Source organism: Hydra viridissima, unplaced genomic scaffold (assembly GCF_058129835.1).
Source record: "Hydra viridissima isolate aposymbiotic clone 2 unplaced genomic scaffold, HvirCarnegie_v1 scaffold_5, whole genome shotgun sequence".
NCBI classification, from domain to species: domain Eukaryota; kingdom Metazoa; phylum Cnidaria; class Hydrozoa; order Anthoathecata; family Hydridae; genus Hydra; species Hydra viridissima.
Window position 1 is genome coordinate 4304075 of NW_028324304.1, and position 25295 is coordinate 4329369.

Sequence of the window (25295 nt, forward strand, 5' to 3'; positions counted from 1 at the left end):
TAGCCGTCACTATGAATTTGGGTTTACACCTTGAAAGAAAAAATCCTTTGATTTATTGAGTTTTTTTTAGACTTTCCGGTCTTAAAAAAATCTCTAAATTTGCATTGTCTTTAAAAACTCTAAATTTTGCTACATTGTCATGAAAATTCTCTGTTAAAAAGATTTATCGATTGTAGGTATCATGGAGTTAGTAAGTTTTTCCGTGAGGCTATCATTATTTCCTCATCTTTCTGTTTCTTTTATGAAATATTGATGTGACAAAAAAGTGTTTATGAACTCTCTCGTTCTTTATTACTCTCGAGTAATAAAGAACGAGAAAGCTTTTTATTATGTTAATTTTAAATTAAATCTCTATCAAATACTTCCAGTGGTGGAACGTTGTATTCTGGTATATTTAAGCTTGGAGCGGAAGACGGAGAAGTGAAATAACGGAACGTTGTTTGAGTTGCGTTAATTAAGATGCTAATAATGAAGATGTTAATAATGAAAATCTTAAGCCACATCTAAAACTTCATTCAATTATTTTTCTCCTTCGTGTCTTCCATTATTTATTGTTTTTTCCGTAACTGTCATTATTTTGAGAAAACATTCATTTGTTTGAATTATTTTTTCTTTATTATTTTTCTACTTTGCATTTCAAACTTTTCATGCTTTGAGTTTTCTTTACTAAGATCCTTTTTATAAGGATTGTACATTACCTTCTTAAGCGGATTATGTTAGTGGATCGTCATTTTTAAAACTCCTTCAAAGCTTTATCAAAATCAGTAAAGCATTCAATGACTCTTCTTAAACGCGTCTTGTCTTCCCTTTAATAATGACCAGAAGAATCTTTTCGCAGAAGCTTCTTAAATAACTTTCATTTAAATAACATTTTTGTTTTTCAAGTTCTTCAAAAAAAAAAAAAATTTTGTGTGTTAATCGAAGTTGAAAAATCAAAAGGATCTTCAGACATTTAACCATGCATTTCCTTCCTTGTCGTATTCTAGAAGACATGACTCAGATCAAGTTGGAGATACTGTGATTTGTTTATCGAGCGTTTCTTGTCAATAAAATGAACTATAAGATTTATGATGAAGCTTTGTTAAACTCTATTTAAGAAACACAAAAAAACTGAAGGCTTTTTTTTTTACCTTAAAACAGGCAAAAAATTACCAACGAACAAATCTCGTGAACACTTAAACTAAATTAAAAAAAAACAAATAGAAAAAAAAAACAACACCGTTCTTGTGCAATTTAATTGTCATATATTTGACCCAATTGGTCAAACATAATTTGCTTAGTACACGTAAATAATATTACCAATATACATTAATAAAAATTATGTAAAACAAATAAATAGAAGATTATACTTCTTTCAACTTAAATTATTTATGATAAATTGAAAGTTGTTTTTTACAAGTGTTAAAATAATTCAGTTTTTCTTGATGCAAACTAAAAGTAATGGAGCTCTCAAAGGGGGGAGAGAATGTCAAAGAAAGAGGAAAAGTTTCCACAAAGAGAGGGAGAGTGCAAGAGATTTTCAAAGAAAGCAAGAGATTTTTTGAAAAAGAATTTAGAGATTTTCAAAGAGAGAAAAAGACTTTCAGAGAGAAAGAGATTGAAAGGTCGACAGAAAGGGAGAGCAAAAAACTTGTTAAAAAGAAAATTAGACCAAATTATAGTTGAATCATCTTATCATCTCAAATTACAAGATTACTGAATCAAGTCATGTTGGTCATCAAAAACAGGATTACCAATACCAGGGTTGTTTCTTGGACCTGCATTAAAGGATAGAAAATGAATAGTTATCAAAAATAACAAGATTTTAAGTCAAATTGACAAAAAAAAGTACCGGTTTCAAGCTTCTTTGGGTTTTCACGTGGCCGCAAATTTCTTGTGCTGATTGTAGGAGATTGCTTGACCTAAACATTTATATAAATATTTATACTAAACATTTATACTAGACATTTATAAAAAGTTTCAGCAGAATTGAAAACCGGTTTCAAGAGGACCTTCTGCTTCTTTTGCATTTTTGCGAGTACAAAAACCACGACAATGATCATGAGGAACAAAGCGGAAATAACCACCACTACTATTATGATCACTTTATATGACCGATCGGTCACGGCAGTAGACACGGGAGCTACAGTAGTCGTGAACATAACTACCCCATCCGTTGTAAATGAATCAAGATTGGGTAAAAGGGAGCCGTTAAGGAAGACTATGTTCATGGTTCCGTTCTGTAACAAACCCATCACTGACTTTGTGTATTGTTCACATATAGAAATCGAACCCTTTATTTCGAGAATTACAATGACACTACCTACATTAAAACATATTATTATCTTTAGTCGTAAAATTTATGAATTTTAAAAAAATAAAACAAAAAATTTATTTTATCAAAAATATTTTTAAAAAATTCCCAGCAACCTTCATATATAGTACAATTATATGTCAAATGCTTCGACATCATAGACAACCACGGTTTACAAAATGCATTCTTTGCATACTCATAACCACCAAGAGAAAACACAGTACTCGTAAAATTTGTATTGTAAACGAGTCGCAAAACTTTCTTTGTTTGATATTCGGTGATATTTGTATTGTTCGGGGAAGATGTCAAATATGCGTCTGTGGTAGCTTTTGTAGTCAATATGTCCGCTTCATTTTCAGAACCAAACGCGACTGTTACAGGACCAGCGAGCGAACATCGGCATTCTGTAGTATTGTCAACAACGAGTGTTACGCACTCTTTAGCACGCCAACTTTTATAATGACTGTCGTAGCGCATGCACTGCAAACGAAAACGATATATATCAGATATTGTAATATATAATATATTATAATTACAATATACGATATATTATAATTATGTTGAGATTTTAACAAATCTAAAGATCAGTAATTTCGAAATCTACAAATCCAACGGAGTTTTTAACTTCTTTAAAATTTTTCAGAAATACAAAATCATACTTCAGCAGACTCATAATAATAGGGGAATACAATTTTGATGTTCTTTCTAACTTGATCGACTTCCATTACACAACTTTTACTGGGGTTGAGGAAATATACATCGATAGAGTTTGATGTAAACGTGAAGTTCGTATTATTGTTGTCACTCATTACGTTTTCAAGAAACTACAAAAAAGCAGGATTTTTAAACAGTTTATGAAAAAAATTTAAATACTTCAAAAGTGTTTACAAACAAAAATAAAAAATTAAACAAAACTGGATCTTACCCATATGGTACCAATAAAATACCCTTCACAAATATTTCCGTCTTGTTCACAATCCCAAGATTCATAGTTTTGTTTTACAATGGTACTGTTAATCGAGATACAATGTCCTATAATCGAGACAATCTAATGTGTAACACGAAAAAAGAATAAAAACAAACGCACATATTTTATTATACTTTGAATTACTTTATTATTACGTAAGGATGATGTGGAATGTACAATCCGAAAACCTAATAAGAATGTCAACAATGAACCACCTAACACTTCCTCGAAAGAGAAGAATGTGTTCTATTTCGCTATTGGCCATTGACAAATGTATCGAACATGAATTAGCATTACAAAAAAAATTATTTTAAATGAAAAATCAAGTTTCACGAGTTTGACTTTCGACTTGTGAAACTCTTGATTTTTTTTTATGAATACAAATGACATCAATACAAATATGATTGTTGCAAGTTCACTTGTGATTGTCACATTTTTATGAATACAAATGACATCAATACAAATATGATTGTTGCAAGTTCACTTGTGATTGTCACATTTTTATGAATACAAATGACATCAATACAAATATGATTGTTGCAAGTTCACTTGTGGTTGTCACATTTGTATTCATGGATGTATATAAAAAATAATAATAAATCAAAATAGAGATGATACGAATAAAGTTTTTGAACCTGATAACCTGATATTTGTTCGTTATAAAACAAATGACACTAAAATTAAATGTTAAATTTATTACCCGATTCACCAAAGCATACAGTGTCGTTGTTTACATTGATTACTTTGTGGCAAAAATACCTAACTTCATTGTTAATGATTGAAATCTCAGTGCGATCAGTTTTTGATATCTGTGAGCAGAGTGACTCGATGAGCAGTTTTGATATACTGAGGAATTGATTTTTTTCATTAACAGCGATTTCGTTATAGGAAATTGGAAAAATTGATTTCACCATTGCTTCAACAATTGTATTAATCTAAAGAAAAACTTTCTCAATAAGAAAAATTTGTAAATTTTGTTTGAACTGAAAATATGGACTTAAAATCCCACCAATAATTCGCCAAGAAGGTATTCAGCAGTACAAGAAGGATAGTACGAAGCATCATCCAACGACCTGCGCTTTCTGCTTCCCTAAGAATGTAACATAAGTTTTAAAATTTCTACAATCACAGAATCAATAAAATCATTTTAAAAAATAATGATGTTATGCTCTTCTTATTCATAACACAGTGTCTTTGACATCACTACTTCTACATCCGTGAAAATAGGAAGCTATCAAAAAATATAGTGAAAGGGGACTATAAAAAAGATTTCAAATTATTGAAGGTATTTATTTAAGCTTAATCTCTTATATTAAACTGGCCCAAAATGCAATAGTATTAAAATATTACTGCTTTACCCTATCATTTGGTTCTAAATTAAACTACATAAAGCTCAACTACAATCCTTAAGGAAATAATGAAAACCTGTGAATAACCTTTTAATTTCTATATATAAAATATTCTTAAGATAACTAACATAGGATAATTTACAGGTGTACTTACTGGTGTGGTTTTTATGTTGATGCGATTTAAACATTGCTGACGAGCAATTCTTGATGTAGGAAGTGGTTTTTGACCTGAAGGTTTGTTTGAAAAGATATTAGCAGTAACACAGACATCCTCATCACTAGCATCATTCATGTTTAAAATCACCTAAAAAACATTTATGCGGCAAATGTGTTTAAAGCAATGTTTTGTAGAAGTTTTACAAATACATTTGGGAATTTAGAAAGATTTCAAGTGTAAAACAATAAAACGAAGATTTATAAATGAATTCGGTTAATCAATATATTAATAGACAATTAAAATAAAAAGTATTAAGGAACTCCATGTCCCAACTTGATATAAACAAATATTTAATGTTAGCAAAACAACCTGCAAAAAAAATTCCTGCATAGCATCTGATTGAGAAGAGCTTAATTCACTTTGACTTAATCTAGCACATAATGAAGATGCAGCTTCTAAAATAAGAAAAGTACTCAAAATACAAAGAAGTTTAAAGTAAATGTAAAATATAATTACATATTTGTTTAATATAAGAATATATAAAAAATTACAAATTTGGAAATATTAGTAATAAAATGAAGCTCAACAACATAGATATTAAATGTATCTCAATTCGAATGATGATGGTGATGTATTGTCTGAAACTAAGGAGGATGATAGGTGCATGCCTTCTGACTTTTAGACAAAACCTCATCAGTTAAAATAAATTAAGAGTACTAAAATAATATCAGAAAAAACTCTAATTAAAAGAAATTTTTTCTATTATTAAAACTATTATAGCAACAATTTTTATAATTTTTCATATTACTGAGATATACCAAGATTAAAAATTGTCCATGATTCAAAATTTAAAATGATAAAATCACTGAAGAAATCGAAAAATATTTAAGTTTTAGATTTGATTTTATATTCAAGCAACAATTTACTATCATGTTTACAAATTCTTGCTTTCACTTATATTCACTTCATCCTAAAAATAATATGGCAACATAAGCATATGTAAACAATCTGAAAGACAAGTGAAAATCTATGACAAAAATTTTTTTTTTAAAAAAAAAAATACCAATTATGGCTGTAGTATCACCAGTCTGTGATATTGCAGATAATGTGATAGAAGCTAATTCAGCCATATCCTTTTGTGTTTCATTAATTGAAACTGATGCAGCGCAAAAACTCTGTCCATAATCATTACTTATTACCAAAAGGACAGAAAATTTACCACCTTTAAAAAAGAGGAAAATAACTTTTACGGTTTATAAAAAAACAATTTTAATTTTTAAGAGATTTTTATACTGTTATAAAGATTAAAAAAAAAAAATGAAAATGGAAGTAATAACAAAATTTAAATAAGTAAAAAAAAAAAAAATTAAATAAGAAACATCAACAACAAAATAAAGATAAAAACATAAAAAGTCTTTTGCAAAATTTTTTTTCCAAATGTATTTTTTTCAATTTTTTCATCTGTGGGTTGTTTGATTAGAATCTTTAAAATACGTAGCTAATCTGTTAAACAAAGAAAATTTTGCATTCCACTAGGCAACTGCCAAACCAAAAAGGCAAGGGTAATGGCAAGTCCTTTTATTAGTTAGATTTCTAATGGTTTATTTTGTTGTTAAACAAAATAGAGAAATTAAAGGAGAATATTCTACATGCACTTAAGAAATTTTAACAAAAAATTTTAGCTTTCTTCAAAAAGAATAGTAAGGCTAAAAGCAAAACTACAAAGAAAATAGAAAGGCTCAGAAAACCTCAACAGCAATGTTGAAAGAGCAATAGTCATAACAAAAAAGTAACAATGATTTAGAAGGTTATACTAACAAAAAAAATAACAAATTTGAGTGGATGAGTAATGATTGAATTTATAAATGGTTAATGAAGTCTACCAGCAGCCATGGTCAAATTTTTAATTTAATAAATAATCCAGATGAGAAATATTCATAGTTACTAAACATTAACAACTAAAGTCACTAACAGTTGATAACAAAAACTTGATAAAACATTTATAACGGTTGCTCTCTTTATCTATAAAAATATAAATTAGAAATTTTTGAGCAAATATATAACAAACTGCACAAAAAACTGCAATACCATGAGGAAATTTCATCGATATAAATTTTTTATCTTTGAAAGTAACACTAGTAGCACTGTCATCAACATTAGTTATAATTAATTTACTGGTTATATCATCTCCATAGGTCAGTTGAATTGAGAAGTCTGTCTCCATTGCCACTCCAACAGTTGGATAAATATTAATATTACCTTTAAAATGTTAATGGTAACTTTTATTAGATAGTAAAATGATAAAAAATAAGAGCTATAAATAAACAAAATGTAAATTTTGTTAAAAATTAATAAATATAGAAAAAATACAGTGCTTACATAGATAAGGAACATCACCAACAAATACTGTTACAGTTTCACTTGTATTTCCAGCATTATTGCTAGCCACAATAAAAAATTCGTATGTTCCAGCAGTTTCAGGTTTAAAAAAAATTTTAGCACTAGATGATTTTCCAATCCAAGTAACCATGGCTGCTGAATAGTCAGAAGCTAAGAATGATGTTAACAGATGTTTATAAACTTTGAACTTCATAATAAAAATATGTAAATAGAGTAAACTAATAAAGTGAATATGAATAGAGTAGCCTAAATATCTGTTTACTAATTTATTTTTTATTCATTACAAACAATTTATTTTTGATTTTGAAATGCGTAACTTTGAATCTCTTCATTATTTGAATAAATGAAAATAATTATGAAAAATAAATGAAAAAAATCTTTATTGTTGAAAATAAACCTTTTACCTGGAATCCCATTGATTGTTACAAATGCAAGTGAGTTCAAGTTCGATATGAAACACAATTTGCCAACCTTTTGCTCAACTACTTTTATGATTGGAGGAAGGGGATCCTTTTTATTTGCAAGATTCAAACACTCTGCTATCATCCCAACGGTTGCGCATACACGCACTCTATAGTAAATTTTAAAAATTTATGATTTTAACAAACTGTTTTTAATTATCAATCAAACTTTTACAAATAAAAAAACAACTTGTCTTTTTTAATTATAACTATCATTATTTTATTACTTTATTAAATTACTTTATGTAAAAAATTAATATTTGTTGTTTTAATAGCCAGAGAAAATTTGCACATGTTTGTTATTTATAATTGCTATAGTATAAAAAAGTTATATTATAAAATAGTTTATGAAACTGAATGCATTTAAATGCGTTTATTTCTACCAGTTCTGTTGAAACTGTACTTACATGCCACCACAAGGCACAGTTGCATACATTTTTTCTGAGCACAATATATCATTACATGTTATACTTGGTACCATGTTGGGAGAAACTTTGATACGAAAAGAAATGATAGCATCAGGATCACCATCTTGACATCCACCCTTATCAACACCTTGTAAGAATTATTAGTTACCAAGATAAATTTCAAAAAAGCTGAATTTCAAAAAAGCTGAATTTCAAAAAACATTTATTGAATTTCATGCAATTTGAAATAAAAAAATAAACGAGAAAAGAATAATATGAAAGCAAAAAAGAAAATACTTTACCAAATATCTCAATTTTACCATTACCAATTTCAATATTTTCATAACTCGCTGAATAGTATTTATCATTTAGTGTCAAATTCAAAGAAAGGGTAGCAACCTGAAATGAAAGAGACCAATCAAATGATTTGAAATGAAAGAGAAAAACCAATCAAAACATTTTTTATACCAAGAAAAATTAAAACTATTTTTTAAAACTAAAAATACATTACTTACATTTTTAGCATACTTGAATTGCTGAAGTATAAGAAAAGTAAAATTATAAATACAAAAAAAAAAAAGCTTAATTTTTACAAAATAATGATGTTCATGATCATGATGAAAATGATGAAGATATTAATAAAAATCATAATCATTGATCATTAATCATAAACATTGTTTTGATAACAATAACAATTGATGATAATGCTGATAATAATGATGGTGATGATGATTCTGATGGTAATGGTGATGGTGGTGGTGGTGGTGGTGGTGGTGGTGGTGGTGGTGGTGGTGATGATGATGATGATGATGATGATGATGATGATGATGATGATGATGATGATGATGATGATGATGATGATGATGATGATGATGATGATGATGATGATGATGATGATGATGAATATGCTAAGTTTAATAAAAAGAGTGGCAATTTTTGTATCAAATGTAAATGATCTTGATTGTAAGATCTTAAAGATCAAACTTTTACAGAGATATTTATATTGTACTAACCAATTCATCTGATAAAAAAAAGTGCTGTGCATCACTTTGGTATATAACATCCCCTAACATTTTTAACTTCCATGAATAACCAGTTTCAGGTTGCTTGCCACAGGAGAGATAAGGAGAGAAGTGATTACCTAAATATTTATCTTTACAGTTATTCAAAAAATTAGAGATCATATACAGCAACATAATGTAAAATTAAAAACAATTTTGTTAATTTATACAAAGATTTTGTAATTTTATATTAAAACCTTCTTCAAGACGAATACCCAACCGAACTGTCACGACTTCAAAAACATGTTCCTGACAACAGGAGCTCTTTGTATCACAAATCCTAAATTTATCGCCATTCTTGACTTGCATTCTAAAAATATCATTGAAGTAACTTATTCAATCACTATAAAGAAGAAATTAAAACATAAATTAAAAAAAAAAATCGATTAAAATTATCTATCTCATTATAAGAAATAAATTTTGTAATTATATTATTAGATACTTATAAATGTTTAAAAAAAGTAAAATTAAATTTCACTAAATTTTAAGTGAAACTATAGAGAGTTTTTAATATTTACTGGTTAATGATCATGCATCTACCACTGATCTTCACAACAACATCTGTATTGCTGATATTGTCACTTTTGATACTATCAGTAATGCTTGGGTCTAGACACATCAAAATTTTACGATCCTGACACTGCGCTGAAAATAAAAGTAAACTATGTGACAGTAACAAATTTTTAAAAAAATCTAAAATTACTATGGTTGTCCATGAATAAAAAAAAAAACAGATCAACATGAGCTGCTAAAGTTAAAAATAATTTATTCTGTCTTTAGGTGTTAAACCACAGAGAAAACTATTTTTTAACCTTAGAATAAATTTTCCTTTCTCCTTAAAAGCTCATAAACTTTAATAAAACATATTATCCTAGAAAGAATACCATGTATACAAATCTCAATACCAGAGTCAAACTAAAAAAACAAATAGTAGAAACCCTTCGAAAATGTTATTTATAAAATAATATCTTACATATTTGTTTTGGTGGGATGTTTTCAAGCATGCAACTTGGTTGTGGAAGTAAAGTTTCAGTATCACTGGTATCATTTGAGCATGAAGTGAAACACTTTTGCTTAATGGTGAGTGAGGAAGAGAAATAATTTCTTACCAAATATTGAGGGCTAAAAAAAAAACAACCAACTTTTTTTTTCAAACTTTGAAACAATCATTTTTGTTTAAAAAAATCAAGTAAAAGCAAAACAAGAACAAACTTTTTTCCAACTATCCATTCACTGCACGAAGTCACCTGGGTTAGAGGGCATTTGAAAAACAATGAATAGGTATTGCCATAAGATCTGTACAAAAGCTTTGGTACACTACAATTAACTTGAAGTACTTTCTGAACAAGAACTAATTCTGAACAAGTTTTAAACGAGATAACATAAGTACCAGGATTGCAAAATGAAACTGAGCAATTGCCATTTACAAAAGGTTTACACAAAACATCATCCATATCTTTTTTTATGCAACATTGCCCAATTCTATAGTCTTTTATACCCTAAGTAAAAAAACAACTGTTAAATAATTCATCTGACATTAAATGTAGTTGATTTTAAAACCAATACTTGAACTGTTTCCTTAAACTCAAAAATTTCAAAAATTCTCAAAAATTTATAATCAACATTTGCAACGGCTTTAATACAACAATGATATAATAATATAGTCAAAAATGTTAACAAGAGCATTACTAAAAAATGCTATTAAAAAAATATTTAAAATGTTGTTAATAATATTATTGATTACATTTTTATATTAAATACAATAAATAGATTTTAAAAAATTATTGAATGTATCTAGCTTTTAAAAACAAGCAAGAGAACAGAACAAAGACAAGAAAAGAACAAACAACCTGAACAGAAAAATTAACAGACTCTCCCATTTCAATAGTGTCTGGCAACCCAAGAAAAGATATAACATCTTTGACAGAAATGATTATCTCCCCAACTGCCAAAAGACCATTCCTAATAATATTGTAGTTGCCTGGCTCAATAAGCTGATTTGTTGTGTATAAATCATTGCATTGAGATTGTGGTCCAAAATATACATCACGACATTTTCCAAATCTTGTTAAACTGTAACTTTTCTTGCTGTAAAAAAAGCAACACTAAAGTTTAAATGCAGATTTGATGCTTTGTTCTAATTCTAATAAGTTCACAGAAACAATTGTTTGCTATTTTTGATAATGCCAAAAACTATGACTTCTACTACCATTAATAGTATAATCTAGAACTGTTAAATAGACTCCTATAGCAGTGTTGATCATATTAAAAATGATTTCATTTGGTTTCAAACTAAACATATTTTTAAATTTGGGTACATATTTCAAAAGAAGTTCCATGAATACACCAAATATGCGTAAATTGAACTGTTGTAAAAACCAAAACTAAATTTATTTTGCATTTATAACAAACACATGTTAACAACAAATTAATCTTTGCAACAAACACATATTTGCAACAAATGCATGTTTTTTTTATAATAGTGTGATGTTTCCTAGTTATCAAGATGTCAATTATCTAAACTGATCAAAACAATAATCGAAATTACGAGAAATAGAATTTAAAAGATGCTAAAAAAGTCTTAACATTTGTCAAAACATTGAATCATAATTAAGTCCTCTTTTTGTTAGTATAGGTTCAGACTTTAGTAGATGTCAGCAAGCCAATTATGCAAACATTAAGCAAGCCTATTCAACTCTTGTCCACTCTTGCAGCCACTAAAAACTTCTTGTGGGTAAATATAGATTCAAGAACTTAACTTAAATTTTTACTTCATTGATAAACCACTTCAATTGATAAACCACTGAGGAGGTGTAATGACCAAAAAAAAAAAAAAAGTAAAATATGGGCCAAAATTATCTAACTAAAAACTATTATTTTTGAAGCATCGACTCTATTAGTATAAAGCTTATTTAAAGTAGTACAGCTTAAAAATTAAATCTTGCAAAAGAACTTTACCCTAAAATAAGTCTTGGCAAAGGACTTTACCCTAAGCCATACAATATATTTTAAAATGTAATTGAACATAATAATTAAATATATCAATAAGAAAAACTGTGATATATGGCCCAACAACAAGCATCCAAATTAGTATTTTAAATATCCCCCCCCCCCCCCCCACATACTTTTTTGTAAGCGATGTATATCAATTGCATTGATTTTACAAGACTGTTGCAAACTTGGGTTGGAACTTTTCTCCAAATGGTATCTTGTTCTTACTTTAGGGCAACTTATAGGCCTATTTTTACATTTTTGGCCATATTACTTTTAAAAAAATATCAGTTGCTATTTTATTTCAAGTGAGAGGATTTAACTTGGAAATTCTGTTGATCATGTTAAAGAGCTTAAAACAATTGCAAATAATTAAAAGTTTTTCTAAGAAAGTAAAGCTGTAAAGTTTTTTAAAGTAAAAAGAGGTTCATTTTATTTTTATTTTAAACCATAAGTAAAAGAATATTTATAAATAAAAAAATAAAGTTGAAAACAGCTTTGATTAATAGTAAAATTGAAAAAAAGTTCTTGATGACTCATTAAAGTAAATAAAGTGCTTGTTCGTCTTTTGCAAAAATTGGTTTTTTATTAAAGTTCTGAAAATTTAAAGTTAAGATTTTGCAATGATTGTCAGTTATAGAGCTATACATTTATCTACTTAACTAAAAATTGATAAAGGTTACATTTTTTACCATTTTACGTTCTTTTTAATTTGCACGGCAGGGTGGCTTGTTTGATTTTGATGATATTTTAAGAGTTTTCAAAAAAAAAAGCTTCTACTTAACCTTTTTTTTAAAGTTTCTCTGTTTAAATAACTTAAAGTAGTTGTCAACTAAGCGTGAAACCATGGTTGCTCAGACATAAAATAAATTCAAAAGTTTATTTAAATGGTCAACTTAAAGTGAGCTTAATCGTGAAACCATGCTGACCAATCTCACATAAAATAAATTCAAAAGTTTATTTATATGGTCCACTTAAAGTGACCTTAACTAAATAGAAATAGTTAAATTCAAAAATACTTTTATATATTCAAAAAACTAACCTATTATTTAAAAATAAGGCTTCACTCATGCTGGCTGAATTGTTATTAAAACAAATTTTTAAAAGATTCCCGTGTTCCATATCTTGATACTCTGTGACATACACAATATCAGGATTGCATGGCTTTTTATCAATTGCACAATGCCCACATTTATCAATCCCTTTAAAAAAAGAGTTGAAGCATAATATTCTTCAATACTTTGAACTAATGAACACAAAAAATATAAATTCAAAAAAACCACACAAATTTTCAAACAATAAGCTAATAATTTTACCAATACTAAAATCTTTCCCTGGGCTTACACAGATGCCACATTTATTTGGTAAACTGCAAGGATTTGCTTCGCTAGCACAACTGTTATTATAATAACATTTTCCATTACATGTTGATATGTTGCAACACCGGCTTTCTCCTAATATTTTGTTTTGAGGGCAGCACAAGTCCGCTAATTGGGGATCTACACACGTTACTTTGCATTGAACAACTGAAGAGCCACCTACACGACCTGCACAATCAGCTTTACGCAGTTCCATCTCAAATGCAACAGAATCATTTGCAGAGTAAACCACTCTAACTTTTACTTTACATTCATTCTCAGATTGTATTTGACCAACTTTATCTATCAGAGTTGAAATGTTACTTGATATAACTTTTCCACCACATTGAAGCTTCAAACAAGTATGGCTTTCAAAGTATACATTCAACTTGCCTAAAACTGCTTCATCAGCAATAATAAATGAAGAAATTATTTCTTTAACAGAAGTGCCCTCCATATTAAGCAGGGTTGATAATGATTTTAATTTAAGCACTGTTTTATATACAACAACAGTGGGAGATGGTGATACATAACATGTCTCTGAACTAAAAGCAACAAAAATTAACTAGTATAGTAGTCAAAAAGTAACTCAATGTAACATAATTCAACAATTTAAGTAAAAAAAATTTATTTAAAACTAAATGTATTTATATATAATTTTGACAACAGTCATATGAAGTATATAACAACAAAACAATGAAGTACATTTTGAAAAAACTTACCAGAATGATTTCACTTTTAAATCTGCTTTGCTAATGAATGAAAAAGATTTATACTTAGCTAATAGTCAAAAGTTATGCTGTTTATGTTTATAAGTGTTTATGCATTATTATGGTTATATACCATAGTAATGCAAAAAAAATAACATAATATGTAATGCTCAAACAAATGAAATGTTTCAGCAAATATTACAGTACAAAAAAAAACTTCTTAATATAAAATGTTTTTATGACAAGATTGTCATCTTCATCACCGTCATTAAGCTCATTTACATTTTCAGAAAATTTATCCTTTATAACTTTGTTTATTTAAAATTCTCAAAATGGACAAACTTACTTATAACAATCATCATATGAACTACATGAGTTGTCTGAAGTAGAACACAGTGTTCCTTTTTGGCTGTTAAAACAAGTTGTTTCATTAAAGTTATGATCTCCAAGCCAACCAGGTTGCTGCCATTCATATAAATCAAGTACATTTCCTAAAAAATAATAGTTTTTAGAGGACTTCAATTTAATATTTTGTGTTGTTGAATTTTAATTTTATTTTATTCCACAAAAAATTTTTATAATTATAAATGAAATGTTTTATTTAAAGCAACAATTTATATACGCTGCCTGTTAAAAGTTTCAGACACTTAACAAGTAATTTCAGAATAGAGAAAATCCATCAAAAACATTTGAAACTAAAAAATATAAAGATATTTATTCTAAAGATGGTTTGTTTTGCAAATATATAATCAAATGTTTAAAAGTGTTAGAGATGTCTTTACAAAAAAAAAAAAAAAAAGGTTCTTCTTGCACTGGTTTCAACTTATTAGTGAAAATCATGAAACAAATACAGAATTGTTGCGAACTTTATAAATTGAATTTATTTTAACAATATTATCATTATATTGCAAATATATAATCAAATGTTTAAAAGTGTTAGAGATGTTTATACAAAAAAAAAAAAAAATGGTTGCATGCTTTTCATCAAAAAATCCAACTTTAACTTTTAACACTTTTGTGACAATTTGTGGTATTTTTTTAAACCACTTGAATGTGTTTGTATACAATAGATCTCGGTGTTTTTAGTTTGTAGCAATCATATAATTGAAGTTTGCTTTTGGTTTCGGTATGTCTGTAGTTTTAATTTACTACTACATAAAATATATTCGATTAACATAAATTTAGTTTTAATGAATGCATATACTTACCTTGAAGTTTTCAATAGAAACTAATGTACACAATAAAAGAAAACAGCATACAATACTTCAGAAACAAGGTTAATAACAGAAACACACAGTCTAATTCCATATGAAATCATCCGAAAAAAAACCCAGTCGACACCCTTATCTCTCAGAATTTGTTCATTTTTACCTCACTTGCAGTCCATATTAAAAAATAATAACTGCGATAAATTTTATTTAAAAATACATATGGGTTCCAGCGATATTGTCAGTTAAAATAATGCTGACTCAGCATTTTAGTGATTATCTGAAGCGAGTACAAAGCAACTTTGACATATAGTATCTTCATAATGGCTTGGGGAAATTTCCTAAAATTTGGTACCCCAATAGATTTTTACTTGCGGAATCCAAAAAGAGCACCCTCAACACTCGATTGTCTCAGGAAATGCCTTGTTTATCCAATTTTGTTCAAAATCATTGACTTGTAAATTCATGATATTTGGAGTTAAAATGAAGGCTGTGGCCCAAAATCCTGAATAAAAAGTTTAATTTTATATCATTATTTTATCTTAGGTCTACTGAAAAAAATTAGATTCATCAATTGTCTCTAATACTTGATCAAAATTTGCGTTTAAAAGTTGTGTCCTTATAGAAAAATTATAATTTTGTAACAAAAGCAAATAAAAAGTTTTTTAAAACATTTATTTGAATAAAACATCAAATAGTGTTATTTATTGACTAGTTTAGGATGTTTATAGTCATAGGCCAAGGGAGGGCTAGGGGGCCTCTGACCAATTTTGCTTTTTTTTTTAATGCATTAAAAGATATATTTTCATTATTTACCTATTATTTCAAAGTAAGCACTCAAAACTAAGATCTTTTCACAATTTTAAAAATCATAAATTTTAAAACTAAAAACATTGAAATGTTTTTTAAAACATTTTAATCAATATCTTTATGGCATTATTTAGTAGATTAGTACAAATATAGTCATTGACATAATAAGGTGGACAGTGGGAGTTATTTAAACCCTTCTCAGCCTTCCATCCAAGGATTTGAAAAAAAGAAAAAAAACGAAAGACAAATTCTAAATGCAAAATAGGTAAATAAAATTACAACAAAATTATTTTAAATGTATTTAATTTTTTATTGTAACCAACTGCTTATATTTTCTAAATCTAAATCAGATTTGTTGTGTGTACAATGTTGTTGTTTGAAATGGGGCTTTTTATTTCTGTTGTTTAGGAAGTTTCTTTAATGTTATATGAAACCATTTTTGCAACTCTGTCAATAGTGATTTCATATGGAGTTACTCTCCTACAACATACATATTTTATTGTTTTTAAACACGCCAGAAGAACTTATCTTGTTTGTTTTCAAATTCTGTTTTGATTGTTCAAGTGTCCTGGAACTTTTGACTGGCAGTGTAAATAAAAAAATTAATAAAAAAAAATCTACAAAATTTTCTAAATATTGAATGTGTCATTATAAATATATTTTATATTTTATATTTAGGCAATTGATAAATTATTAGATATACTGTTTTCATGCAAAAAAAAAAAAAAAAAAAAAAATTTTTTTAATAGAGAAATATTTCTCATTTTACAATATTTATCATAAAATTAAAGATAACAAGATTACCTCCAGTTAAACTACTTTCATTTAAACTACAAGATTTACACTCAAGTATCATCAACAACTGTTTCAAATCATCGCATGCCATAGTTTTTCTCCCATCACTGCAGTTTGTAGCAAAAACTTTCTTAAAGTCAGAAATAATTTCTTGTTCATACTGCAAACTCTTCAATGGTAAAGAGTTTGGTTTAGATGTTGTTAATTGAGATAATAAAATTGTTGAAATATTTAAGTATGATGAAAAAGGGATAGTTAAAGATGGATTTATACTGTAAGCTGATGAACGCAAAGATTCAGTTGCTTTTGGTGATGATATGATTGAACTCAGTGATGGGATTTGGTAGGAAATGCTTGCTGATACAGCTGATGTTGGAGAAATTTTTTGAGGGATTAAAGAAGAGCTAAATGGAAAAGAAGATTGATAATATGACACAATATAGTCACTAAACTTCATAAACAGACTGCTATTCAAACTTTTAATAGAACTATTTAAATATTTTGAAATTGCTATAGCATCCCATTTGCATATTTTTTTGCACTTCATTTTGCTAACTTGCTCATTTGCTAAACTACATTGTTTGCCTTCTTTAATGCATTTGCTATCTCTTAACTGAAAAACAAACTCCATAAAACTGTCCAGGGAAAAATGAGCCCTATTTACAATAAGATTTAGTGAGTAATCCCATATATCCATGGCTTCTTCTAAATTCTCTTGAGCAAGTTTCAGATTGTCTAGTATGCTAATACCACAACGCATTTTGGTGATATTTTGAGTAAATGATTTGGTGTCAAGACAAGAACTGCAAGCTATGAAAAAAAATAGTGAAAGTTAAACCAAACCATAAACATTCTTTTTTTTTTCTTTTTAAAACAAAACCATGGATAATCAGTGTCTTTTTTAGGTAAGATCATAGATAAGTTCCTGAGATAAATATAGCAATAAATATAAAGAAAATACTAATAACTTTTAACTATGGTTACAGTATTATGCTCTAACTCTAACATTGAATTTGGTCATTTTTTGAATTTTATCTGAAATTATTTTACCTTAATACCTTAGAAATCTTTGCTCTAGCCATTACTGTTTCTCTAGCTTTAGCAGATTTCTTAAAATCTACAGCAATTTAAAATAAGACTTTTTTTTTTTTTACTTTCTTTTAAATTTTTCCTCCTCTATGGAAATTTTTAAAGTTATTTCATAATAATCATTATAACTCATTTGATATAGTGATAGAGACCCTGTTTATTTTCTCTTAGCTTTTAACCAAACAAGTTTAATTTTTTGATTTTATTTATATATACAAACAGATGCAACTAATATGAATTAAAAATTGAAGAAACAAATATTTGTTACTTGCCATATTTAGGCTTTGCTATCTTACATATATCTCCCATTTTATTGGCTAGTTTAGGAAGTTGGACTTTACTAAAGAAAAACATAGCATCATTAAAATAATAAATATTTTTAAACACAGTAATGAGAAAGCTTGTTGTTTAAAATCAAACCACTCAAAATCAAATTTTAATTCAGAAAAATTTTTAATGTGTTTTCCTAAGGCTATTTCACTCAAAATGAAACAATTTTAGAAATTTGACTTAAAATTTAAATTTTAATGAATTTAATTTTACTTTTATTAAATTTAAAATTTACTTAAAATGCATAATAAACTTAAAATTTTAGCAAAAGAATATAAACTTATATTAAAATATTTATAATCAACTTACCATCTTACAAAAGTTAAATAAACTAAAAATTTTGAATATAAAAAACTGAAAATGTCAATAAACTAAGTGATAAAAAACAAACAAAAACTGTAAAAAAAAAAAAACATACCATAGATTTTGAGTATCATTAATGCATGTGTCTCTATTTATAAAATATTTTAGACATTACACTCAATATAAAGTTTTCATCAATAATAAAACAATTTTATTTATGTAGATTGTTTATAAAAAAAAAAGAAAAAAATCAATTTAAGCATTTTCCTTTTATTCACTTGTTGCAAAAAAAGTATTGCTTCTGTGATTTTGTAATTGTATTATTCAGATTTTTTTTCAGTTGCATATTTTGAATTTCAACATTAAACTTGTTTTTACAACTGAAAACATGTCCTATTGTTTAAAGGTACAATTAACCTAAATATTATGCTGTTGGAGCAGTAATGATTGTATACTGTGCATAGACTGGACACAGGTACATATAAATTAAACTGCATATAATTTAACAATCACTTTATAGCAAACCTGTTTACACTGCATTTTGCTGAGAAATTTGCTTTTGGAATACAAATACCACTCAGAATACAAAATCTTTGACTCTGATCAGAACATTCTAATTCTTTATAATTATCATCACATTCATTGTAAACTTGTAATAAACTTTTTAAAGTAGGACATTTAAATTCAGTCTGATTAGTTATAATACATGTTTCTTTTAATATCTTCTGGGCATTCATACTTAATATGTCATCTGATAATCTCATGTCCAGCATCTTAAGAACATCATCAACTGCAAGATCAGTATCATTTAATCTCAATTTCAAATTACTTAAATGAACAGTTAAATCTGGTGAACATTGCTGAGCAATATTATAAACATCTTTATCATTGCAAACATTCAGTCCATCACTAAGATAAGCACAGATACGGTACAAGTTTCTATACTGTCGACATGCTGCAAAAGAAAAACTAACTTTTCATTTAAAATATTTCACTTTTAATGTATATACATACATACATACATACATACATACATACATACATACATACATACATACATACATACATACATACATACATACATACATAAAAACATACATGTATATACTTATTTTAAAATAAAATGTAAGCCTACCACAAGCAGGTTTTAGAAGACATTTCTTAGGATCCTGGCAAGTTTGGTTTTCACTTTGATTGGTTACTGTTGCATTTTGAGCAGCTGTTTTTTCCATAAAAAGACTAATGAGAGCTGATAAATAAATTTTTAAAAAAATTGAAAAAAGAAAAAAACAACAGCAACTGGAGAAATAAAAGAAACATTCTTTACATTTCCATGAAACAAATAAAAGAATGATTAAATTATAGAGTTTTGAATAAATAAAAGACAATCATCTTTGTTCTAAATAAAAGTAATTGCAAATAGATGATCGTCTCAACTATAATAGTTAAAAAAACTCAAGATCTTTTAACTGTAAAACTTGATGTAAAATTTAAAAAGGATCCTGCAGAGTTAGCCCTATAGAACAGTAAAAGTTCAAGACAATTCTACAAATATTTTGGTAAAAAATTATCCTAAATATGAAATATTGAACTATCTAAGAAAAGTGTACTTCAGAACAATTCTGTAAAATTAGAAAAAAAAAAAAAAAGATCATCCAAAATAGTTTAAGACCCTACAGAAAAAATCTTACAGGATCCTTGCTCTAAATTTTTTCAAGATTTCCTTGTAGACTGAACTCTCAATTGCTCTGTCAAAGTGCAGAAATATGTTGTATTGATACATTAATCATATTAATAATCTTGATAGTTTGGAATTATCAAAAAGGTTGTTAAACTAAATCTGCTATAATAAAATTCAGCATACAAATGAAAATCATTTAACCTTAAGTTCCAAATTTTAAAAGTTAAAGTAATCAAATTGATTAAGTTATATGGAATCAATTACCTTCCAAAAACATCATAATCAATTCTAATAACATATAAATAAAGTTATCTGATGAAATCTGTACATAAGAGTAAACCAGGTCACTCAATATATTTGAGGAAAATGTTTTCTTAACATTAAATTGCACTTTGGAGTAAGAGTAATTAGAACGCTTTACAATGTTTTAGAAAAGTTGCAAATTTCTGAATCAAGTAGAGCTCAATTATTTAATGAGACTTGACTTAAGTTAAAGATAAAGCATAGTTTTCAGAGGCATTTTACAGGTTTATTTAGCATGATTATGATGCATATTCTTTTAAATAAATGCATAGCATTGTTGAGATTTTCATTTAATTGACAATGCAAAAAGCATTCTGGCAGCTTTTAAGGTCTTCATGAGTTTTTTAGGAATATCTAGAAGTTTCTAAGAGAAAAACTAGGTTTTAGGAAATTCTAGGAGAAGGGACCAGGGCATTTTATTGTATTAAAATATCAAAGGTGCATTTTCTATGCGGATACACACTCCCTTACTAATTACATTTAAAAATTTCATGTGTGAAATCTAGAAAGGTGGACAACAGTAAGACTCCTTAAGAAAAGAAACAAACTATTTTATTTATTTATTTTTTAACTTGTTAAAAAATTATTAGAAAATTGTCAGAAATTATTAGAAAATTCTTATTTCTATTTCATTTAAAAATAAATGCAAAATCATATTAAGTTTTTAGTTCTGTATTTGAAATAATATTGAAAAACAGAGGAGTAAATACGGAGAAAAAAAATTTACTTTTTATTTTGACACGTGATTCATTATCTCGTAAAAATATTTGCTTGAACGCTTTCGCTTTCTTTGAATTTTTGCACTCGTTTTTTTTTTTTTTTTTTTTGTTTTTTTTTTTTTTTTTGTTAATTACATGGCTAAGAGGTTTCAAACATTTTATTTCTACTAGATCAAAATAATTTAACTTTGAAATGAATCATGATATACAAAAACCATAACGGTCAAAAACAGGAATATTTTAATTTCCTGAAGATGATACACCCAAGAGCTCGGGTGTCTTCAGCATGTCATTCAGCATTTACACTTAGCTACCCATTTCATAAAAAATATAAGTGATTATTTAATTTTATATCTCTGATGAGGAAAGTGTATAATTGCTTTTAATCAGCCTTTAAATTAGTTAAAATTTGGCACATATATAAGATTAGTGACGATTTGATATATCAAAAATATAAAGATAAAGAATCGCTGATATTTAGCGGAACGGAACACCAAGGTAGAATGTGAAACCTTATTTATTAAATTGTTAAGTTAAGAGGTCGCGAAAAGTTGTTTGATACTAAGTTTAGATAGAAAATGAAGCTATTCAAACAAGTTTTGCTCTACAGTTGATACCGTTTGCGATATATAGCTTGATTTCACGATTTCGTCTCAACCCGTTGCAATATTTGAATGTTATCGATCGAATTTTGTGAATGTAATCTTTAATACTGTAACAATCTTTATATACTGTAGTGTGTTCTTAATTTCAGCTTGAATTTAGTGAGCGCTCTATAAATATATTTTCATAATGGTAACATGTTTTAAACTTGTCCATTAATCAAAATTATATCACTGAGGAAAAGGGGGGAGGGGATCGGAATAAGATATTGAAACCGGTTGGGGGGACTGGAATTCAGTCTTTTAAAATTTTTAAGAACTAGACTGAATTCTATTCTAGTTCTTCTCTAGCATCTTTTGTTTATCATTTCAATTATTATATAACTTCAGGGGCGTGTCTAGGGGATGTCTGCTACGTCGTTGGACATACCCAAAGTATGTATATATATATATATATATATATATATATATATATATATATATATATATATGTTTTTTCACAACTTCAATATTTTGCTGAATAAATATGATGCGTCGGTAAATAGAAGCAAACAGAGCGAATGATTATAGCAAACTAAAGCAATAATTAAGCAAAGTATACAAGGTTAATTGTTCGAACGGATGGTTAGAAGTTATTAATCCGGGCTAACAATTAGATTAACAGTTTAGTATTTTATTATAGTGCTTGTCAAATCGAGAACGGTCTATAGTTTATTAAAAAAAAAAAAAAGATACTTAAACGGAGGTTGTTTTAATTTTTGACTTATATAAATTAATAAGAAACTTAAATGGACATACCTTTTTTCGTTAAGTTATAGAGTACTTCATTTTTTAAATATTTTCTTTTATTAATTAAAAAATTTAAAAGTAATTGTTTCTTAGAGAACAAATTCTGGACTTCCCTTTCTAATTACACCCTGAGTAAAGTTTTAGTCAAATTCTATTAATATTTATCATCAGGAGGAGAACACTATAATTAACAACAAGCATATATTAAAATATATCAATGGACATCCCCAATTATTTTATACAAAGCTGTGTATCTTTTTAATTACTTGCATTTTGAACAATATAAAAAGAAAGAAAGGGTTTAAAATATTAAAAATTAAATTCGGACTTCCCTTGGTACATACACCCTGTTTGGTATGTATTTATCAAACACTTCTTAAACATAAATTTTAGACAGTTTAATTATTCGCTTAAAATGTCGACCAACTCTCAAGTTCAAATAACTCTCCAAACAAAATGTTAATCGGAGTTAGTCCATTGGAAAGAAAGATTGGAAAAAAATATTACTTGTTTTAAAGTCAAACATCCAAGTATAATATTTGGATGTTTGTCTATAAAGCAAGTAATATTTTTTTGATATAAGAATAGGTCGTGTGTAATTGTTAAGCGTTGGTGCTGACTATGGTTATCATCATTTTCTTCTAAAATAGATAGCGTGCGAAGCGATGATGCTTGATAATGGTTAGCATCATGTGCGATAAAATATTGGGCGATTGCTAAGCCGTCTTACCTCACATATGTGTTTGTCAATGAGGAAGGGGGGATGCTAAAACTTAACATTTTTTGGGAGGGGTTAAAATTGCGACTTACCCAAGAAAATTCCTGTACACGCCCCTGAACTTTATATTTTAGTTTCAGTTGTAGTTCTTACATATTAATACTATCGAAAATAAGTACTAAAATTGAGTGCTAAAGTATAAAGTAAACATTAGAATTCTTTTATTTTATCATTTAAAACGCTATCTTATTCCGCCTTGGTAGCTGGCCGGATTGAGGGAGATTATCATTTTCTCTTACGCTTTATAAAAAAAAGTTCACTAAAGACATTTATTCAGCCATCTGAGCTTCAGCAATTTTATAAAGATTTTTAGGGCCAATGAAAAGAAACCAGCCCATTTGACCCCATTTTTTAAGCCGATAGCTTTTTTTTTTTTCACTGATAAAAATTATGTTCACAAAAATCTGTATATTTAAATCAGTTTCAGTTTAAATTTAACACTGAAATAAATATTTAGTTCGCTGTAACCAGTGACGAACAAACATACCAAAACTTATTTTCGGAATTATATTTTTGGTTATCTTGTTGAAAAAATAACATGATTCAAAAAGTTTATTAGTTTTCGACCTTGTGTCAGGCCTACGTAATTGTTCGCGCACTACTTTTCTATCGCGCTAAGTGCTAGAAATATACAGCCATTTATTGCTTTATTGCTCAAACAACCTTATCTTTGTGTCAGTAGTGCACAAAATACGAAACTGTGATGGGCACATTTCATACACGAATGAGGTTTAAATTTACGAATTTTCAAAAAAGGACGGAATGGTAGAATGGGAAGGAAAAGGAGGAAAATAAATTTTGTTTTATTTTGTCGGATTATATTTGTTTAATGCATCATTAAAACTTAAAACAAATATAAAACTTCAGTTCTTTATATTCTTTGTCCTCTTCACTGTTCTCGCCGCTACGTGCATATATGGCAATATATACACGTACCGGCGAGAATAGTGAAGAGGACGAAAAAGATAAAGAACTGAAGTTTTATATTAGGACTTAGTTTTAATAATCCATATTTAAAAGGATATACTCGTTTATTAATGTGCCCATCGCATTTAATGAATTCATAAGTAGTAACTCTAGAATATTTTTAATGAATAAAAAAGTGGTTTGGTGTTTAAGTACACCCACCCACAGAGAAAGAAAGAGAGCGAGAGAGACAGAGAGAGACAGAGAGAGGCAGAGAGAGACAGAGAGAGACAGAGAGACAGAGAGAGACAGAGGGAGACAGAGAGATAGAGAGAGGCAGAGAGAGAGGCAGAGAGAGATAGAGAGAGACAGAGAGACAGAGAGACAGAGAGAGGCAGAGAGAGGCAGAGAGAGACAGAGAGAGACAGAGAGAGAGAGACAGAGAGAGAGACAGAGAGAGAGGGAGAGAGAGAGACATAGACAGAGACAGAGAGACAGTAACAGAGACAGAGACAAAGACAGACAGAGGCAGAGAGAAAATATTTATAGGAAAAAAATGAACTATTAAAATTGCTATTACTTTAAAAAACACTCACCAATCCAAACAAGAACTGTCATTTTTAAGAATACCGAGAGCTGCGTAAAATAACCTGCCGTTGAAGCGAATGGTTAAAAAAACAAATCTTTAATGATATAAAATTCTAAATAGGGTATAAAAATTAGTTGCATTTCAACCAATAGAAAAACATTTTTTCATTGTTAATTGCATGGCGATCTCTGACATATGCCATAAAAACACTGATTTAGAGTTGTAATTAGTAATCTGCT

At 27.9% G+C, this 25295-nt stretch overlaps 1 protein-coding gene across 4 annotated transcripts; it reads right to left on the reverse strand.

Annotated features, from left to right (window-relative positions):
* Positions 1-1221: 1221 nt before the first annotated feature.
* Positions 1222-25295, reverse strand: LOC145196964 (uncharacterized). Of its 4 annotated transcripts, XM_090087233.1 has the most exons (33): positions 25064-25295; positions 19825-19938; positions 19215-19644; positions 18805-18837; positions 18329-18396; positions 16977-17777; positions 14501-14645; positions 14167-14196; positions 13403-13989; positions 13129-13288; positions 10946-11183; positions 10308-10594; positions 10069-10217; positions 9614-9740; positions 9293-9405; positions 9048-9175; positions 8550-8570; positions 8337-8433; positions 8035-8182; positions 7571-7737; positions 7146-7316; positions 6855-7025; positions 5830-5988; positions 5136-5221; positions 4764-4913; positions 4270-4350; positions 3961-4195; positions 3219-3325; positions 2953-3117; positions 2410-2773; positions 1992-2302; positions 1832-1901; positions 1222-1757 (listed from the first exon to the last, which is right to left on the reverse strand). In XM_090087233.1, the coding sequence occupies exons 1-33, from the start codon at positions 25083-25085 to the stop codon at positions 1693-1695; spliced, it is 6000 nt and encodes a 1999-aa protein (XP_089943359.1). In that variant the 5' UTR covers positions 25086-25295; the 3' UTR covers positions 1222-1692. The 4 variants fall into 4 exon arrangements, 3 of the variants coding, with proteins under 3 accessions (XP_089943359.1, XP_089943361.1, XP_089943362.1); XM_090087235.1 differs by lacking the exon at positions 6855-7025; XR_016452454.1 differs by lacking the exon at positions 8550-8570 and having other exon boundaries at positions 1656-1757; positions 9025-9175.

Coding starts and splice junctions, on each gene's coding strand:
- LOC145196964 (XM_090087233.1), bottom strand. CDS start 25,085: ATGACAGTTCTTGTTTGGATTG. Junction 10,218..10,307: donor GAATGGATAGTTGGAAAAAA/GTTTGTTCTTGT, acceptor TTTTTTTTTTAG/CCCTCAATATTTGGTAAGAA. Junction 7,317..7,570: donor AACAATCAATGGGATTCCAG/GTAAAAGGTTTA, acceptor CATCATTCTTAG/CTTCTGACTATTCAGCAGCC.